Source organism: Anolis sagrei, chromosome 5 (assembly GCF_037176765.1).
Source record: "Anolis sagrei isolate rAnoSag1 chromosome 5, rAnoSag1.mat, whole genome shotgun sequence".
NCBI lineage: Eukaryota > Metazoa > Chordata > Lepidosauria > Squamata > Dactyloidae > Anolis > Anolis sagrei.
In genome coordinates, this window is record NC_090025.1 from 36,139,438 (window position 1) to 36,160,168 (window position 20,731).

Genomic DNA, 20,731 nt, shown 5'->3' on the forward strand with positions numbered 1-20,731 from the left:
TTCGGTACAGCTGTTGCTTTACCATTCGCCTTGTGTTGCACATCTGGCGGAAACCAGTCAGGAACATACCATTGATAGTCTGGCTGCACAGAACAATAAAACATTATTACAGCAATATGGACTTCATAGACACTTCAAACAAAAGAATAGCAGCATGGTAAATATAATTATGCTGTGAAGCTTTTCATTAGTCATACCAAAGTAATTTGCCCCAACAATCCTCCCTCTTAGTTTGATCAAATAATTCGTCTGATTAAGTTTTTCAGCTGCTTTTCTTTCTTTCTTTCTCATTGCTATGTCTTTTTAATGGTGGGCACTATATTAAAAAAAGTTGTAGGAAACCTCCTAGAGCCCACAAATCAAAACAAGCTTTATTAATGTTAACAAATCAGATTTGAGAGTCTCATGAACCTTGAAAAGGAACAGGAGAAGACAGGGTGAGATGGAACGCACCTGATGCTATCATAAACAGGTCTCTAACCACAGTCAACATCAGCTGTTAAGAGGCAAAGAGGAACCTGGCTTGCGTCAACATGACAGGTGAGGCAGTTCCAAGGGGAATGGGTTTGCAGTTTGCTAGAATTCTTATAAAACTCCAATAACCTCCTGGAGGAGAATTCCCATCTCCTACGCGGTTGCTAATGGGTCAGCACTGGAACCTAAAACCAATTTTCTCAAAATATATTGTACAAAAAATAATATAAAAAATGCACAACCTTACGAAGCCACACCAATTGATCTAAAGGAAAAGATGAAATAATTTTGGGATGGTGACTTTTAAGAACACTAATAAAGATTCAGCAATTTTCTTTTTCCTTTCCTCTTCTATTTCTTCCTTAATTTTGATCTATACTTTTTACTTTATTTTATTACATCATAGTTTTCTACCCTTTTCATCTCTGTATTTCTTAATAATTTAAAAATAGTTTGAAGGATGTAATAATACCACTACTTTTGTAAGACCACACCTGGAATATTATGTAAAGTTCTGAGCACCACAATTCAAGAGGGATATTGACAAGCTGGAATGTGTCCAGTTGTCAATTTGACATTATGTGGGCTTCAGAAGTGTTGTGAGTTGTCAACACTTGCAATAAACTATGATTTGCCATTTCATACAGGCTATTGAGTTACAGCCTGTGCTGGACAGTATTATACTTCCCCTGAATTCACAGGTTTACAGCTTGGGAGTTCTCCTGGACTCATCACTGAGCCTGGAACCTCAGGTTTCAGCGGTGGCCAGGGGAGCATTCACACAATTAAAACTTGTGTGCCAGCTGTGTCCGTACCTTGGGAAGTAAGACTTGGCCATGATAGTCCACACTCTCATTATATCTCAAATAGACCACTGCATCAACTCCACTGGCTGCCAGTCTGCTATCGAGCAGAATTCAAAGTTCTGGCTTTGGCCTATAAAGCTCTAAAGAGTTCTGGTCCACCTTACCTATCTGAACACATGACCCTTTATGAGCCAGCTAGAACACCAAGATCTCCCGACAAGGTCCTGTTCTCAGTCCTGCCTCCATTGCAGGTGCAATTGGTGGGGACAAGAGACAGAGCCTTTTCGGTGGTGGCTCCTCGGCTGTGGAACTCCCTCCCCAGTGAGATTATATCAGCCCCCTCCCCTCTAGCATTTAGGAAACAACCTAAGACTTGGTTATTCAAGCAGGCATTCAACAAATGATAGAATTATGGAAATTTGGAAGAAGTTAAGACACCGGGATTGATGCAAGGCCTAAATGTTTTATGTTGTGTCTGTGACTGCTGCTATAATTTATAGTTTTAATAATTTAAATCTCTTTTTGTTGTCAAGGTGATATATGATGTTTATATATGTGAGGCATTGAATTTTGCCATTGACGATGTTGTGAACTGCTTTGAGTCCCCTCAAGGGTGAGAAAAGTGGTATATAAAGGCAATAAATAAATAAACAAATTACTCCATGACTTTATTTAGTAGGAGAGCCTTTTTATTTTCCCACATAGGAAAAAAATATTGAAAATTATGTTACAATTGTGCATGCATGTTGTTTACTTTTATCTGCTGCCATTATTTATGAATGAAACATAGACAGCAAGAAAGGATAATTCTATGTGACCATTTGTTTTAATAAGAGCTAATGAGTCCAACTATGGTTAGAAAGCTCTGTATCCCAACAGCCCTTTTAATAATACTAACTTCTGTATCAAGTGCTCCAAAGCTGCCTTCATGTCCTGCCTCCATGGCACATATACTGGCCAAGTACTGGCCAAAGAACTCTGTAATTTCATAAAGGCATGAAACTGGAATCAGTGGTGGCCAAACATCAATGGCTAGTTGAATTTCAGTAGTTTGTTATTGGACAGAACATACTTGTACAACCACTCAAAATGCCTTTCATGGGGATCTTAAGTATCTACCACTGAAATAAATCCAAACTGCTTAACTTGGCTGGACTGTGCTCCTGGTTAGTTGCCTGAGGCTCCAGGTTCATTTTACGGTGTGTTTGTTTTAGAATGGAGTCAAGTACTTTGGCTGAGAAAAAAAAGACAGACAAAATGAGTTTTATATATGCAAATATGTTCTGACCTCATATCTTCCAGATGTGTTGGACTACAACTCTAATAATCTCAGCCAGCATGACTAAGTTAAATATAGACAATGTTGAACTGAAAGAACTAATTGGCCTAGAATGTACAATTTATAAGTACATTTCAGGTTTTATATCATCATTTCAAGTGTCCAGTCCATTCAGATATATCAGAAGATGTGTGTGTGTGTGATTAAACATACAAATTAGTCCCTGAAAATGTAATACCATATTCTAGTATGAACTACTAAATGTTCAGAGATTCATATATGAAAACATTACTCTGCAAATAACATGGATACATAACTATAATCTTGAAAGTATTCCAAAGAATATAGAGACATGTTTCACAATTAGACTAAACAATGGTTTTATTGTATAATCTAGAAGTAAACATTAAATGCAAGATCCTTTTTTTAAAAAGATTATAGAAAGTCATAATAGAATGAAGCAATAGTAATATATCGCATTCAGTAAGACATTTACTCTATTTATGCATAATAACTAATTGGGAAATCTTTATAAAAGCTATGTTTACACAAGAAAACAATTGCAAAGACTTGGTAACATAATTCAAAACAACCAAACAGCAAAAAATACTCTTAGGAAGCCAAAATGTATAAGACCCTAGAACAGTGGTTCTCAACCTGTGGGTGCCCAGATGTTTTGGCCTTCAACTCCCAGAAATCCTAACAGCTGGTAAACTGGGTGGGATTTCTGGGAGTTGTAGGTCAAAACACCTGGGGACCCACAGGTTGAGAACCACTGCCCTAGGAGGTACTCCATAGTTAGAAGTCCAGATGTTAAAAGCTCAAGTACAGATCCTACAGCAGTGGTTCCCAACTTTTGGGTCTCCAGATGTTTGGATTTCAGCTTCCACAGTTCCTAGCATCTGGTAAGCTGTCTGGGATTTCTGGGAACTGAAGTCCAAAACACCCGGAGGCCCAAAGGTTGGGAACCACTGGCCTACAGTCAAGTAAGTCTCTGTTTAAAACTTTAGTGCAGAAAACAAAGAATACACAAAAAAGGACAAAGTTAAAGTGCACATTTACCTTAGTTTTAAGGAGATATATATTAGCTGTTCAGAGGTGGAACACTCTCCCCCCGAAGTGTGGTGGAGGCTCCTTCTATGGAGGCTTTTAAACAGAGGCTGGATGGCCATCTGTTGGTGGTGCTTTGAATGCGATTGTCCTACATCTTGGCAGGGGGTTGGACTGGATGGCCCATGGGGTCTTTTCCAACTCTATGATTCCATGATGATTATATATACACACACACCCCATTCATTTTCCTTGGTAGCATGTGGGAACAGCAGCCCTGTGATCCTCACAGCATATTCAAATAGTTTAGTGTGTGTGTGTGTGATGTCTCTACCAGTAGCAGCCAATTATGTAGAATAGTGTTATAGGAACATGCAATGTTGTGAAAGAAATGAGTTTTCATGTAGATTATAGAAGATAATGAAATGAGAGATTGCCTATTCTAATGACATTGCTAGTTCTCTTCAGGCATTTGAAAATTGTTGTCAGTAAATACATGAGGAGGACTGCCGTGTCTAACCTGGAAGGGCCCCCTTCAGCAGTTGGGAACTCAGATCTTTATCAGCTGGAAGGATCTGAGTTGGAGAAAGAAGTCAAGGCCTCAATTATCCAATCTTCTCTGGAAACATCAAAGGAGACGCACAAACTGGACCCTCCACAGACCTTGGTTCACAGTTGTTTTAGACTTCAACTCCCAGAAATTCCAGCCAGTTTAACAGCTGTTAGGAATTGTGGGAGCTGAAGCCCAAAACCCCTGGAGGGCCAATGGTTGGGAACCACTCCTACAGGGCAATGGAAACTAGAAGTGTGGAACAGGCAAAGTAGACTATTCTCAACTGGTTTATCCTAGCCATAGCTTTTTGTCTTTTTAAAAAATGTTCATGTGTTTGAAAAACAAGAAATCTCATACCAAATTGCAGGTAATGAGGGAATCCATTTTTGAAAGCAACAGGATTTATACAGAAACAAATATCCCAAGCTCTTAATAGTCAGCTGCATTCAACTCAAGCCCCATTAAACCCGATAATACTTTTCAGCTCCTGTTATTTGCTTCTGTGGTTTCAGGGCTTGTGATTTGTGTATCAGTTGTTATGGTAGTAATTGTTTTTCCTCTGGGACTTGAATTTTTTATTTTATATATTAGGCTTTCTTTCTATTGCTTTGACTGATTATAGCATTTTTATGACACTGAGAAAATCTGTTTTATAAAGCAGCCAATAAAACTACTTCAGTTTGGTTCATGACTGCCTGCTGGCAAGGAAAGGAATAGGAGTCTGTGACAGATCTTCATTCCAAGTTGTTCACACAAACTGGCCTCCTGGAACCCACCTTGTATTCAAAGCTTCGCATTATTCTCTGAGATAAGTAAATACTGGACAAGTGAATATGTTTTATGTTGGCTTCTGGACTGTAACAGCCTGACCAGTTACTCATTTAAAGCTCCTAACTGAAGAATTCTTAGGCCAAGCAAGTCATAGCAAAGAATTCTTGAATCACAGAATGGTCAAATAATCCATACTTATTCAATTACAATAACTTATTTTACTATCAGTGCAACAATTCCCCTGAATTCTTTCCCCAGCTACTTCACCATACCACTTACATAACCACCTAATCAAAAATCTATCACCTTTCCTGTCTCCTCCTATCTGTACCTCTCTTTTGTCAACAAATGTTCGGTTTTACACCAGAAACAGCCTTAGACACAAGTGAAAGTAAATAGAAAAGGCTTTACTTCAGACAACATAAAGAAAAAGTGAAACAGAAAGTATAGTCCCAATGGTAATGTGTGGTCTTCAAGCAAATGTTAAACAAAAGTCTTCACATCAGACAGAAACTGGAGTCTTTGATAACAAGTTTACAAGTTGCAGAAACAAATGTCAATAGTCAAGAGCCTTCAGCAAGGACCTACGCTGGAACAGAGACACAGTGCTTGGGACAGGAACTCCCTCGAAGTAGATCTGTTGCTGTCAGCACTGGGGCCCGACTTCATATTTTCCCTGCTTAGCTGATCTCCTTCTGACTTTTCTCCCTTCATTGTTCCTGAAACATGACAATTTGTGATATATATGCCATCTCTTCTTCTTCTTCCTCCTCCTCTTCTTCTTCCTCCTCCTCTTCACAATTTAGCCCCAAATTCCCAATTGCTGCTTCTTCATCCATCTGTTCTCATTCTCCCTCAAAATCAGAAGAGCAGTCCACAACAACAAATAAGGAAAATTTTAGCAGCAATGTCAGAGCAGAAATAAGTTGCAAGATGGTGAATCTTTCTATCAAGAGGAATATTTGCAAAGTAATGTGGAACAAAAAATAAAGCCAGTCAAGTTGTTTCACAATATTTTTTTATTAAATTTAAATACTGATTATTCCCAAAGAAGTAAAAACAGTGTACATTGTTCACTTCCCTCCCTACCCCATCGCTTTTCCCCCACAAAGCTGTGACATAGGACAAGTTATTCGCCTAAGTGGGTTTATGGTTCCATGGAGCCTAGAATCTGGACTTCTCAAGCACTACACACTGCACCTCAATGGCATCTGCATTATTATTTTATTTTGACTATCAATATATATGAAAAAATATTAATGATTGCAAAATGCTGAATTTTGGAGTGTCCATGCTGTGTGGAATGAAAACTAACAGGAAACCTAACTTACAGGGGGCTCTTGCTCCTTTTGGCTAATGCCACGTGAGGCTAATGTTATCTGAGGTTCAGGGTAATGGTGAAGTAATCCACAGTTTCTATAACTCAGACAAAGATGACATGTGACGTTGGAAGCCAAGTGATGTGGGAAGCTTTCCTTTTGTCTTAGAAGTTGGAGATCTTGGACCTATAAAAATAAAATGAAAACCAAATGAAAGATTCCAATAAATTCTTAATAATAATAATAATAATAATAATAATAATAGCAACTTTATTTGTAGGCCGCCCTATCTCTCCAAAGGGACTCAGGCCAGTTTCCAACAAATATGGCAAATATTCAATGCCAAAATGGAAAAATATACAAACAAATTACATCAAAAGAGACCAGATCAAGCAATATAACTTTAAACTTTATAACAGACAAAAATAACCGAAGATGAAAACTTTAATGACCCATACAAACATAAACAAACATAACATTTATAACTACATAAAAAACATGTAAAGACTAGTAGCTAAAACCTTACAGAAAGATTAGGTGGTTTGAAGCAAGAACAGGCTGAAGTCAATTCCAGTATCTAGACAAGATTTAACATATCTAGGTGAGGATGTAAGTAGAGACCTGTAAGTCTTCCTCCTCTCCATATGCCAGAGTGCATAGATGGGTTTTTAGCAGGTTTTTGAAGGCAAGGAGAGAGAGCGGGCAGTTTTCAGTACTTTTGGGAAGGAGAGCGATCACAGAGAAGGACCCATCTCTCATTCCCACCAGCCGTGCTTGAGATGGGAGTGGGACCGAGAGCAGGGCTTTCCCAGTACAGCAAAATGACATCATAGTAAACATCTTAGCACATTATTTATATACCTTGATTATCTTGAAAAACTGTAATTTTACTTTACAGTCCTTCTGCTGATGCAGATTGTAGCTTTTCCAGCATCTTTGTTTTTAAAACTGTTAAGGCTGTTGTTGTTGTTGTTAACTTTATTCATCTGATAATTATTCACCTGACAATGAGACTTTTGGAGATAACCCTCTCTAATTCTGACTAATCTTTAGATGATGGACATGCAGCCCACTACCATATTGAAAACTTGGTGTCCTGAAGCTGTGTAAATCTTATAAAGCTGGCATAACTTTAATACTATCTAAGGGATTCTCAGGACTATGCCATATAAAGGAAACAGAATAGAACTGGAGTTGGTTGTTAACTGAAGTTGCAGCTGCCCAAAATGTGTGCATGTGTACACTCAGAAACACACACAGTACATATACAGTTAATATAACTCATAGTATTATCATCAGTGTGGAGAAGCATAAAAACTGCAAATACACAAATAGCTAGTTATTTGTTTTAAAAGCAAAACAGATACACAATGCCCTTTGAGTATAAATATTGGAAGTCTGCCACCTTTAAGCACCCTTTGATTTTGCCTGTTATGAAAGGTAAATATAAATTAAGACAAACAAACCTGTTGTTTTACTTGCTTCTGAAGTAGTCTTTTTTCTTCCTGGAAATCTTTGATCTATGAAACAAAAACAAAAATAAAGCCATCTTATATACTGAATGTCTTGCAGATGGAAGTAATGAAGGAGAGCAATAACAAATATTGCATCCTCAGTCACAAGGACTATCTCTGTCTTCATAAATATATTATTTCAATATATAACACAATACCTCTCAAAGTAATAATAATTTTAAAAGCTCTATATGAACTTCTCCAGATGAACAGTGCACATAACTTGTCTACTATATAGGATGCTTCCACTCCCATGTAGAGACAGAAATAATCAATAAGGGACATAACTTACTACACAATCTCAGCAAAAGGAATATGATACATTATGCACTCAGAAAAATCCTAATAGTGTAATAAAAAAAGGCTGAAAAAGAAAAAAAAACTGGAGTCATTATGGACCCATCAGACTATATAGAGAAGACTGAGAGGCAACTGTCTAACAAGTATAGTGTTTCAGAGAATCCTGTCTAACAATCCCACAGATTAATATAGAAAGAATTATATATTCTCTGGGGATTTCCCATAGAAACTAGATGGCCATTGGCCAGCTTTGTTTGTTTATTCCTGCTTGATGGCAAGTTGAACTGAATGACACTTGTGGTATCTTCCAACTCTACGATTCTAGGTGCAGAATAAAATCTGAATTAACACAACTATCACATTCTATTTTTTACCCAAAATATATATACAGAACAGCTTATGCTACCAACTTCTTTTTCTCACCCTCAAAGGTGCTACAAGATCCCTTTGCACACTGATCCACACTAACACAATAATGAATTCTATGGTGTCCTTGGTTATTGAAGTGATGAATTGCCTAAGTGTTATGTATCTAAAAAAAATGTATGTCCATATTACACAGAGAAATAAGTGTTGAGTAGTGTAATGTAAGAGGAAGATAACATAGCACACTGAAACTCGACTTGCAAAACCTGATTGCAAAGCACTGAGAATAGCAACTTAATGATGGCTGAAAGAAGGAATGCACATGCCCTCTTGTGGCAATAGGGATGGCTGATTTAATTCAACACGGGAGAGGGAAAAGCTTTGAGGCATACTAACAAAATGTCTCTTGCTTTCTACAGTAAAAACAGACTTTAGAAGTAACTTTTTTTTGAAAAATAAATGCCATAATGCCCCTGTTATCCCCCAAAATTATTCTAAGCACCACATTAAATGACAATACATTGGACATAACTTCCCACACATTGGTTATCCACAGGAATCACTGCATTAAGTCACAAGGATTTTGTGATTACATGGGATGATAATAGCACCTGTCATCCAATTTTCTTGGTTTTCTCCCCCTCAAAAATAGCAGCAATTTTCATAAGATCTTCAAGGTAAATGGATTTCCTTCACAATAGTATATTGCTGTGTGCTGCCCCCATTGAAAGGCAATATACTGTTGTAAGCTGCCCCTGTCCAACACCAAGTATTTGGGAGTGGCGTTGTTTGAATCATAATTTGGTCATGGAAAGCCACCATTGCCTCAGCCTTAGCAGAAGGCAGTGGGAAACCCTCTCTGAACAAGTCTTACTAAGAAAATACAGTGATAGGTTTGCCTTGTGGTGACTCCAAGGCAAAGGTATTTTGGGGTGAAGGCACATAGTAACAATAACAAATCTGCATATGATTAACTAATAAATAATGCAATCCTGTTTACTAAAAGTAGCTTCCAGTGTTTGCATGGGGCCTTACTCCAAGTCAGTGGTATCTAGTATCTTTGACGACATGATGTTGGTGAATTGGCTCTAGTTCAGGCATGGACAAATTTGAGGTTTGGGGTGTTAGGAATTCTGGGAGCTGAAGTTCAAAACACCTGGAGACCCTGGAGACACCAAGTTTGCCCATGCCTGCTCTAGGTTCTGGTATGAACTTTAAAAGAGGTATCCAAGGATGGCAACACATCCTCCAAAATAGATTTTGGCTCTTTGATAAGGTTGTTTCAAGTTCAGAGTTAAACCCACAAAAACTGTCCAACTGTCACAGGAACCACATCCACATTTTCATTTATTAAAAACTTTAAGGGCCCCAATGAATCCACTTAAAATCCAGTTTCTGCCTCCTGCAGAATTCTGGGATTTGTAGTTTAGGGAGGAGGCTTTACCAGCCTCACTAAACTACAAACTCCAGAATTCCACTGGAGGCAGAAATCGGATTTAAAGTGGATTAATTCTCTAATGTGATGAACTCTTTAGAGTGTTGTCTCAGGCTGGATGTACTCTGTCAAATAATGCAGTTGAAACTGCATTATATGGGTCTACACTCTACCAACTTTACAATTCAAGCTGCATTATTTGGCATTGCATATATATCCAGCTTTAGTTGTTAAAATCATTGCAGACAAGCAAAATGTACTTTATAATTAAAAGTTGTTTTGCCCTTTCATTTGAACACAGTGGAATTCAGAAGACAGGGGAGAGAAGGAGAAGCAGAACAGAAGCAAAAGCTGTTTTTCTGCTCTTTACAAAACAGACTATTAGTCAAAAGTCACTTCATTTGCTTCATGGGGGCAGGGAGAATGGTTTCATTCCAGGGGGCAATCTGATATAAAAGTCAGTGTCAATTAATGGAAGCCAAGGTTGCAACAAAAGTGAGAAAAGAAGAGTAAGAATGAAATGCACATGTTTTGACACAAACCTGGGAATGTAATTTGTTCAGCTGGGACTGTGATCTCTCATTAATTCTCTGTAATGCTTCTTTCTCTGAGTTAAGTCTTTCTCTATCAGATCTTTCCTTTTTAAAGTCTTCTTCATATATTTGAACCTACAATATAAATAACTGATATTTACATTTTAGAAGTAACCAGATTTTCCAAAGATTTAAGCCATAAAATTGACATAGCTATCTGTTTTAATGATGTATTTATATTTTAAAAAACAGCTTTACAGAGAAGTTTTCTTCATGAGCATGAATATTACTCAAATCTTTTAGAGTTATACACTAGGCTAGGAGCCCTCAGTGGTGCAATGGGTTAAACCTTTGTGTTGACAGGACTGAAGACCCACAGGTTGGAGGTTTGAATTCGGGTAGAGCACGGATGAGCTCCCTCTGCCAGCTCTGGCTCCCCATGCAGAGACATGAGAGAAGCTTCCCACAAGGATGGTAAAAATATCAAAACATCCAGGCGTCCCTTGGGCAACATTCCTGTAGACGGCCAATTATCTCACACCAGAAGCAACTTGCAATTTCTCAAGTTGCTCCTGACATGAAAAAAATACACTAGGGTTGTGTAATTCAGCTGCAGGGCAATCCATTTTTGGTATCTGAATTTTCTGGGTATCCAGATCCATTTTCAGCTAGGCAGTTGAAAGAGCCAGCAAGATCTGGTCAATTGGTGGTAATGGGGAACTTACAAGGCTCCCCTTTACATTCCTGGGATGCTTTCCTTTCTCCCTTTCACAGGGGTCTGGATTTTTGGAATGGAGTTAAGGAAGTACCCTTCCTGGAACCCTTTCCTTTCTTCCTTTCAATGGAGACTGGATTTGAGGAATGGGGTTAAGAAAGCTCCCTTTCTGGGATCCTTTCCTTTCTTCACTTCAAGTGAGCCTGGGATTGAGCAATGGGGTTAAGGAAGCACTCTTCCTGGGACCCTTTCCCTTCCTTTCAAGGGACCCTGGGTTTGAGCAACGGAGTTAGGAAGCCCCCTACTACACCCTACTATATATCTGTGGAACGTCCAGGGGGGAGAAAGAACTCTTGCCTGTTTGAGGCAAGTGTGAATGTTGCAATTGGCCACCTTGATTTGCATTTAATGGCCTTAAGCAGCTTCAAAGCCTGGCTGCTTCCTGCTTTCTCCCACCCTGAACATTCCACAGATATATAAACCCCACTGGCCTAGTTTCCAACAGACTTCACAATCACTGAGGATGCCTGCCATAAATGTGGGTGAAACATCAGGAGAGAATGCTTCTGGAACATGGCCATACAGCCCGGAAAACTCACAGCAACCCAGTGATTCTGGCCAAGAAAGCCTTCAACAAAAACTGGTTATTGTTACATATTTCTAGTAGGAGCTCTAGTAGGAGCCCCCAGTGGCGCAGTGGGTTAAACCCTTGTGCCGGCAGGACTGAAGACTGACAGGATGCACGTTTGAATCTGGGGAGAGCGTGGATGAGCACCGTCTGTCAGCTCCAGCTCCCCATGTGGAGACAAGGATGGCAAAACATCAAAACATCCAGGCGTCCCCTGGGCAACATTTTTGCAGATGGCCAATTCTCTCACGCCAGAAGTGACTTGCAGTTTCCCAAATCGCTCCTGACACGAAAAAAAAGTAGAAGCTCAAGCTATGCTTGCAAGTATAACTTTGTACAACTTTGCTAACAATGGAAGGCTTTATTTACAATGTGTCTAGTGTCTACAATCATGATAGCCTACGAATAAATAAATGAACCTGAACTAACATATTCCTTTTTTTAAAAAAAAAAAATGATGTAGATGTGTGTATTTAGCTTAGCTATTATTTTCAGGATTAAATGAATGCCTGTGTTATTGCACAGGTTCACAATGAATCCAGCTTTACCTGCTGCCTGAGAACTTCCATTTGCAACCGCATCTCTTCATTGCAACTTGTATCTGATGTATCCAGATGGGGTGGTGCATGTGAGGATGTACTTTGATTTTTCAAGGCATTCTGAAGAGCCTGTACCAAAAAAAAAAAAAAATAGGATCCAATGTATGTATTTTGCTACACCAAAAGGATTTTTAAGAAGTAGTCTTAGCTAATTTCTCACAATTATCAGTAGAATTTTGAGTACTTTGCCTTTAAAAGTGGGACCCACAAAATGTGTGTAAATCTTTAAGGGTAACTAGCCACAATGAAATTACAATTATGAATACTATTTTGAGTACAATGAAATAATATAATTATTGAATCAGAATGAGAAGGGGCTTAGCTTTGGAAATGGAACAAGATGTGGTGTGTCCAGAGTAGTATGGTAGCTATGCAATTGCATTTGGCTGCACACTCAAAACTAAATATCAGATTGCATTACCAGTACTAGGAATGACAAAGAAAGGGAAACATAATTGACCTTCAGTGCCATTCTATGCATGGCTTCCTTAAAGTATGACCTACTTTATTCAATGGAGTTATGGCTTAGTGTGTTTAGGACTGAGGTCTGAGTTCATAACAGGGACAAATATAAAATGTTTCTATAACATCATTAAATGCCAATTTTTCATTATGGCATTTAAGTATTATAAATTACAAACATGGAAGGGAAATAATAATATTGGGGTGGACTTCTACATATGCATGTCCAATAATTAAGTTCACAGAATCACAGAATCTTAGATTCAGAAGAGGGCCATCCAGTCTAACCTGCTACCATGGAGGAAGACACAGCCAAAGCACCCCCAACAGATGCCTCTGCTAGATATTTAGAGGGCTGTTCTCTGTGTCTGACGAATGAGGGAAATACATTGTGGGATGGCATAAGAGGGGAGCTTTTCTGTGATAATAATAATAATAATAATAATAATAATAACTTTATTTATACCCCGACACCACTCGGTGCGGCTTACATGAGGACAAGCCCAACAATACAGCAATACAAATATACAACATAGGAATACAACAGTAAAATATAAATAAAATAATAAAATAAATAAATTACAAAAACAATATAAATAAGGATAACAAACAATATAAAATCACAATAATTGAACACAAAAAAAAATTGAAGTGACTGGCATCCCATTATGAAATTCCTTCTCCTGGAGACCTGTTTGGTATTATTACAGCACCAAGCCAAAATTTTGGCTTTTTATTAAAGCCTTCAGTTCTGACTGATTTTATCAAGGATATGCATGTCGATTAACCTTATCACACTTGAGAATGACTCCACTTTAAATCCAGTTGCTGCCTTCTGAAGGATTCTTGGGTTTGTAGTTTAGTAGGGGCCTTTAACAGCCTCACTAAACTACAAACCCCAGAATACTGCAGGAGAAGAAACCGGATACAAAGTGGATTCAATCTCTAGTGTTATGAAGTAGCAAGGCTGTCCTATTTAAAATTGTTAAGAATTATCTGGTTTAAATGGCTAAACTAATATATTTTCGATCTCTTGTTATTGGTTTTTGTTTTAGAATGATTTTATTGTAAGTCAATGAGATTTTCAGCTATAAGGTCATAAATATTTTGATAAACAAGTTAGAACGTCCAATGCTTATGTTGCACCCACCAAATCTGTTTCTACACAGCACTGAGAATCTGTATTTTCCAATTGCATAAATAATATGCCTAACTTATGCAAACATAATATTATTTCAAATTTATACTATAACATGTTCATCTGTCTTACTTACTACTGTAACTTAACTGTGTACTACTATTGCCCAAAATTACTACTCCTAGCAATCTAATATATCAGAACGATAACTAGAGATATAAGAAAGACCAACCCAATGTTTATAATCTGAGGCAGAACAATTTAAATGAATCAATAATACTGAATTCAGGTCAGATTATTCTCCAACATCAGGGTTCTCAAACTTTTTCAGCCGTGGAGCTCTTTTTGAAGCAAAGTTTCTTGTGGAGCCCTAAGTTCCCAACAAATGTTATTGTATTGTATTGTATTACAAACTTTTAGACCAATATAAATGTAATACTATTTCAGTGGAGGGGGGGGGGGGCATCCATTCCAACCCTTTTCTGACATACAGGAAAAGCACAATGAAAGCACACACAAAACAGATGATCACCTAGCCTTTATAATAAAAACAACAACAAGAGAAGCCCCAGAGGCCATCCAGTCCAACCCCCTTCTACCATGCAGGAAAAGCACCCACTGAGTGATGGGAGGGGAATAGGGAGGGGTTTTGGAAGCAAGGAAGGTGAAGGGAAAAGGGGCCTGGGGCAGCAAGGGAGCTGGGGTGAAAGGCTTTTGGAGATGAGTAGGTGTGGGAAAGGGTTGCTTTGGGATGAGGGGGCCAAGGGGAAAAGGTTTTGGGGAGTGAAGGAGGTGAGGAAAATATGCTTTGGGGGGTGAGGGAGAGGGGTAGGATCAGGAAAAAGGAGGGAAAGCTTGGAGGGAGGAGATGGAAAGCGCAGAACCCCTCATTATACTTCGTAGAACACACTTTGAAAACTGCTGGGGAAAGGATCTGGGCAGTGAGGAAGGTGAGGAATAAAAGGCTTTTGGTGACAAGGGAGGGGGGAAGGATTTTGGTGGCAAGGCAGGTGGGGGGAGGGAGGAGTGGAAGAGAAGCATGGAGCTCCTTGGTATGCTTTACAGAGTCCCAAGGGCTCCTTGGAGCATGCTTTGAGAGCAACTGTCCCACATGATACAGATAAAAAACAAAACAGAAAGGGTTTCTTACTCTCCTTGGCAGCACAGTATAGAATAACAATAAACTAAGTAATATATTTCCTGTCCATTCCCAGCACCTCAGAACTTCTGCTTGGGTGCAAATATGACAATTACTATGATAATGAATTACAAATGAGAAATAAGAATAAAAAAAGTCTAACAAAATAAAAATACAGTTCAATTTAAATGTTCTAAATCAATTCCAACTCATAATCTGACTTCAATATGTTTTCCTAAACAAAGACATTTGCTGGGAATATGGATGAGATGTAGTTTGGCTTCTCTTCTTGCCATGTGGCTTACACCTGGGAAATGACAATACATTTGCGTGCTAGACACAAGGCTGTCTTATCCAAAAAATGACCTTATGTCATTTTTTCCCACAATAATAAATTTGCCCTGCTCCTTCCTTCCCGTATGTTGGCCTCCTTGCCATTTTCAATGGACGTTTACATCTGTCTTAAAGTACAATCCTATGTCCTTTTTCTTGTAAGGATGTGCTAGTCCCAACTATAACAAACCCATTGAAGTAATTGCAGAATGGTTTGTCAACACCTAGGTAAATCCCATTGATTGAGCAGATCTAGTCTGACTGCAATTAAGAATGACTGAAAACATTGTTTATTTAGGTTCTGCCATACTGACCAGATTTTATTCCTGGTTAGATGTTCTGAATAAGAATGTAAAAACTGTTCAGCCTTTGGGTTGTTGTAGGTTTTTCGGGCTGTATGCCCATGTTTCAGAAGCATTCTTTCCTGACGTTTCGCCTGAGTCTATGGCAGGCATCTTCAGATTTTTATTCTGTTGTTGCTGAAATTCAGACTAGTCATCTTGCCCATTTTTTTTGTTATCAGGCTGTCTTTTTTCTCAATCTCTTTTCATTAGCCTTAATAAAGGTTTCCTTAGCAAATTTAGAAAACAAGGTAGTGACATGTCTATAGTTTTTCATTAATGTGCACTGAAAATATTGTCAACAGATTTTAATAATTTATGAGTCATGTCACAAAATATTAATTTTTGGGTGTGTGTCTCAATCCTCTTCTACAGCTCAAAGTTTAATTTGTTTTCCCTTACGTAGTTAATAACAAACCAGAGAATATTAATATTTTCTGGATGTCTCATACTCTTATTCTACCACTTAAAATTTTAATTTTGCTTTCCCATTTGTAGTTAATTAAATACAAGAGCAAGCATGCTATTTTACTAGCAGTGACTTGTACTTTTCATGCTTGAAGTTTTTGTTCTAACTGAATAGCGCAATTTCTCAAAGAAATGTATTTCCTCAGGAAGTGTTTGTGGTTTGCCAAGAGACATGATTTAAACACACACATACTCACTCACACATACTCATTGGTTTTTGCACCCACCCTTAATTCAGATATGTTCCTATCTCTTGTATGCTTATTTATCTCCTTCTGCAACATTTAGGAAATATTCGATATCTGTCATATTCATCTAGGAGCCATTGTGTCCGAAGTCTGGCCAAGAGTTTCAATGAACAAAGGGGTTCATCATTTCAGCCTTCTCAACTCTACACCAAGAACCCGACTATTATTTCCGACTATAGATAAATAATCCATCTGTTTTAAATATATGGCCTATTTAAATATATTGCCTAGTTTCAGCACAAGAAATGGTTTGGATATATATTTTGGTCTCTCCTTTCCCAAGTTACTAATTGGAAATGATCTGACTATCTCAGTGACTACACAACATGACATCCCAATTGCTTAGAATATGGAGATTTGGATCATGACCTAGCAAATCCAGAGAAAGAAAAATGTAACATTGGACTGGATATCCCTTGTGGTCTCTTCCAAATTGATGATTCTATGAAAACAGTCCCTTTGGGTCTCATTTTGGTATAAATGGAGTGAATGAATGACTCCAAAAATGACACTATTTTTATAATCAGAAGCATTTCATATATTGAAACCATAATGGACTGGGAATATGGATTTGAGTCATGCACATGCTATGAAACCATTTAGTTCTATCCTCACACCTGTTATACCAAGTCCATTTTTAATAATGTCAATGCATTTTGCTTTGGCAATTAACAAGTGATTTTTTAAAAGTGGGGAGTGTATCCTTTATGTTTATTCACACTATTATGCTTTTAGTAGTATAGTTCATGTAAATGTTTCAAAGATTTTAAAACAATCATCATTATCACCATTGTGTTTTAAACCATATTGTTATCTATGCCATAATCTCATAGCTGTGTCTAAAGTTGGTAGAAACACAAATATAATCAAATAAATAAAATTAAATAAAACACACGAAGCAGTTGTGGACACAGAAAACATGATGAAAACGTTTTTGATCAAACATGCAAAAATGAGTCTCCGTAGTAATAATTCTCTTCTGACCATCTAAGCTGAACCTCAGGGTCAGAATGTAAATTCAGGATGTAAATCTCCACTTATTTTGTACTCATATGCAGGAAATTTCAAAACCATTCTCTCCACTGGCCATGTTTTTCAATGACTTTTAACATTTCAGGTTTTAATATAACATATAAAGCAAGCATATACTGAAATAAATATAATCAATACCTTGTTGAGCCGACTTATTTCATGTTCATAATGCATCTTTTTTGTATTTGCTAAGACTGTTTCTTCTCTCAGAAGCTTACTTTCTCCCTTTAGGGATTTATGCTGTCGCTGGAATGTAAAAATAAAGCTATCTTGACAAAGTTTCAATGGTTGCATTTTTTTTCATTCTGACAATGCGGCATTATTATCATAATCATCACAATATTTATTAAATTCTGTAGAAAGAAAACATCACCAAAACATATGGATGACTCTTCCCAGATGGCACAAATGCTGATGAAATTCTGTTTACTACCTTGTGGGCTCTCTGATGCCACATACAAGCCACAAAACCACATGAAGCAGTTGAGGAAATGTAGCTCTCACCATGCCACATACATAAATACCACCCTGAAGACTATTTCACTATTGTTGGAAGACAATAGTGAAATAAATATAATCCACACCTTTTTTCAAAAAGTCAGAAGAATTAATGGCTAGTCGGCTGGAGTGGTCCGCAATCCCCAGCCAAAGCAATAGCATCTTGCGGGAAATCCTTTTATTATATACTAGCCGTCCCCTGCCACGTGTTGCTGTGGCCCAGTATGTGTATATGTGTTTTGTGTGTGTGTATATATTTGTGTATATATGTGTGTTTGCATAGGTATATATGTGGGTGTATATTTGTGTGTGTGGGTGTGTATATTTGTATGTGTACATGCATATTGTGTATATGTGTGTGCTTGTCTATATGCATATTTGTGTGTATGTATGTATGTGGATATGTATATGTGTGTGCATGTGTGTGTAAATGTGTGTGTGTATGTATGTGTGTATATGTGTATATTTGTGTGTGTTTGTGCATATATATACATGTGTGTATGAATGTGTGCATGTGCATATGTATATGAGTGTATGTGTATATGTAAATATGATGTATTTTGGGGGTTTTTAAGTCTGTTCCTCTGGGGTTTTGTGTGTGAGTGTGCGCATGCATGTACATGTGTGTGTGCATTTATGGGTGATAGACACTCGTTGGACCGTTAGGTGTATTATGTCCAAATTTTTTGTCAATTCGTCCAGTGGTTTTTGAGTTATGTTAATCCCACAAACGAACATTTTACATTTTTATTGATTTAGATTATTTTTTAAATTGCATTATAGTTCAATTTCAAGGCAGACTACATTTTGAAAAAATTCAAGATTCTAGACACTGCTCCATTCTGAAAGTGGAGGAAAGTTGTTGTAGATTTAAGTCAGAGCTTGCTATTTACAGTGTTCCATCATTTCTCAGCTTAAGAAGTTATTCCAGAAGAGACTAAAGTGTGTACTTTCATCACACCTCACAAATGAATTCTAAAGCCAAGCCTACAATTGCAAAGACACATCACCCAAAACAGGAAAAAACTATGCAGTTCCCTTACCATTTCATGGACTAGGTTATTTGTGGTCAGATTTTTCAGCCTTTGGCATTCTTCCTGCAGTTGGTTCTTCTCTTTTTCAAGTTCCCTGATAATTTTCTGCATTGTTTCTGTTTTTTGTTTTAGATCTGTGACCTAAAACATGACAAAAAACAAACTTGAGTAAGATATACATCTAAAAAACCCATATGAATACAGGAGATGGGTAACACAATGGTCCAAATGGGAAGAAATAATAAAACTGAGATACATTACTAGGTTTGTCAGATCAATATAATATTCAGGAGTATGTGGTGAAGTACCCAGTGGATAAATGAACATATCAGTGCAGAGACTGTCCAATAACTAATTATGTAAGGAGAAAATCTCTTGATTCAAATCACTCACCTGAAGTCACAAAACTTCTCAGGCTTACTTAAGTAAGATACATGGCTTCTCATCTTCATCTTATGTCCTCCCGTGGTTACTAAATCCATGAATGCTCAAATCCCATTGGTAGAATGGCACAGTAAAATGGTGAACATTACATAGAATAGCAAACTCATGGTGGGTGGTGGAATGTTTGGGTACAGAATCTGGGGACAAGGCAGGTGGACTGCATGTACCTTTTTCTCGTACCGCTGCTTCATCCATCTGAACTCTTGGTCCCATTGGTGGTTAACTGCCAAAAGCTGAAATGGTTAATCAGAAATCTTAGGTGTGCCATTCTCACTTTAATCATTAGAATGATCTTAATTTTTAATATCTTAATAGCCACAGGACAAAAATTATTCAAATTAATATTACAAACTACAAATGTATTTCCTTTATTCACAGACATGGTAGCCACTGAATCAGTGGTTCCCAGCCTGTGGTCCCTGGACCACCAGTCGTCCACAAGAATGAAAATATGTTCTGCAGCCTCAACATTGCTACACCATTGCCTCAAAATCATGCAGCAATTAGAGCTACTGGTCTCACAAAACCCTCTTATAGTGCCGAGGCAATGAGAATGTTGGGAGGGGAAAGGCTGACTACTCACGAAAGATTACGACTACCACATCAGCTCTTGATTATTAAATATGGTTTTCTGTGGGCGAGCAGATGGCAACTACTGGATGGCATATGTTCTGTATCAGAAACTACAGCTGATGTCAGCACTCCAAATAACGAAACCGAATCTAAAGTTGTCCAAAAACTGATTTGTAACCCTTTTGGTACTAATGTTGGAGAGTGGTCCCTGGTCAAATGGTCCCTGGTCAAAAAAAGGTTGGGAACCACTGCACTAAATGCTGAATAACATATTTTGAGTGATTTGGAGAAAATACAGAGAGGGCACATATTAACCTATGAAAGGAAAGCTGGAAAGTCTGAAAAGGAGGGGCTTGAAATTACCTCCACTTTCTGCTTTTCCAGGGAAACAATCTGTTGTTCCACTACATCTCTTGGTATCTTCTTTGTTAATATATGCTGCAATATAAAAATTAATTCCATCAAACATATATCCATTATGAAACATATAAGGTCAAAATCGACAGTGCCCTCTGTTAATGAATTAATGCAAAAACTGCCTGAAAGTAAAGCATAAAACGTTCTAGTATAGATAGTGCTTTGATTTAAAATGCTTAGAAAAGGGACTATGTTCAATTTTTTTGTAATTTTATATTGTTATTAATTTTCAGAAAGCTCTTTTAAGCCATTATCAAGCTCTC

At 37.7% G+C, this 20,731-nt stretch overlaps 1 protein-coding gene across 1 annotated transcript in view; it reads right to left on the reverse strand.

The window, feature by feature from the left end:
* Positions 1 to 5,903: 5,903 nt before the first annotated feature.
* TNIP3 (TNFAIP3 interacting protein 3) overlaps positions 5,904 to 20,731 on the reverse strand; it is a 51,521-nt gene continuing 36,693 nt past the window's right edge. The window contains exons 5-12 of the mRNA XM_067468390.1: positions 20,415 to 20,489; positions 19,646 to 19,711; positions 19,044 to 19,175; positions 17,641 to 17,748; positions 12,292 to 12,411; positions 10,410 to 10,535; positions 7,719 to 7,772; positions 5,904 to 6,438 (exon numbers count right to left, since the gene is read on the reverse strand). Coding sequence (XP_067324491.1) covers positions 6,256 to 6,438; positions 7,719 to 7,772; positions 10,410 to 10,535; positions 12,292 to 12,411; positions 17,641 to 17,748; positions 19,044 to 19,175; positions 19,646 to 19,711; positions 20,415 to 20,489 — 864 coding nt within the window. The 3' untranslated portion in view covers positions 5,904 to 6,255. The remainder of the gene's footprint in view (positions 6,439 to 7,718; positions 7,773 to 10,409; positions 10,536 to 12,291; positions 12,412 to 17,640; positions 17,749 to 19,043; positions 19,176 to 19,645; positions 19,712 to 20,414; positions 20,490 to 20,731) is intronic.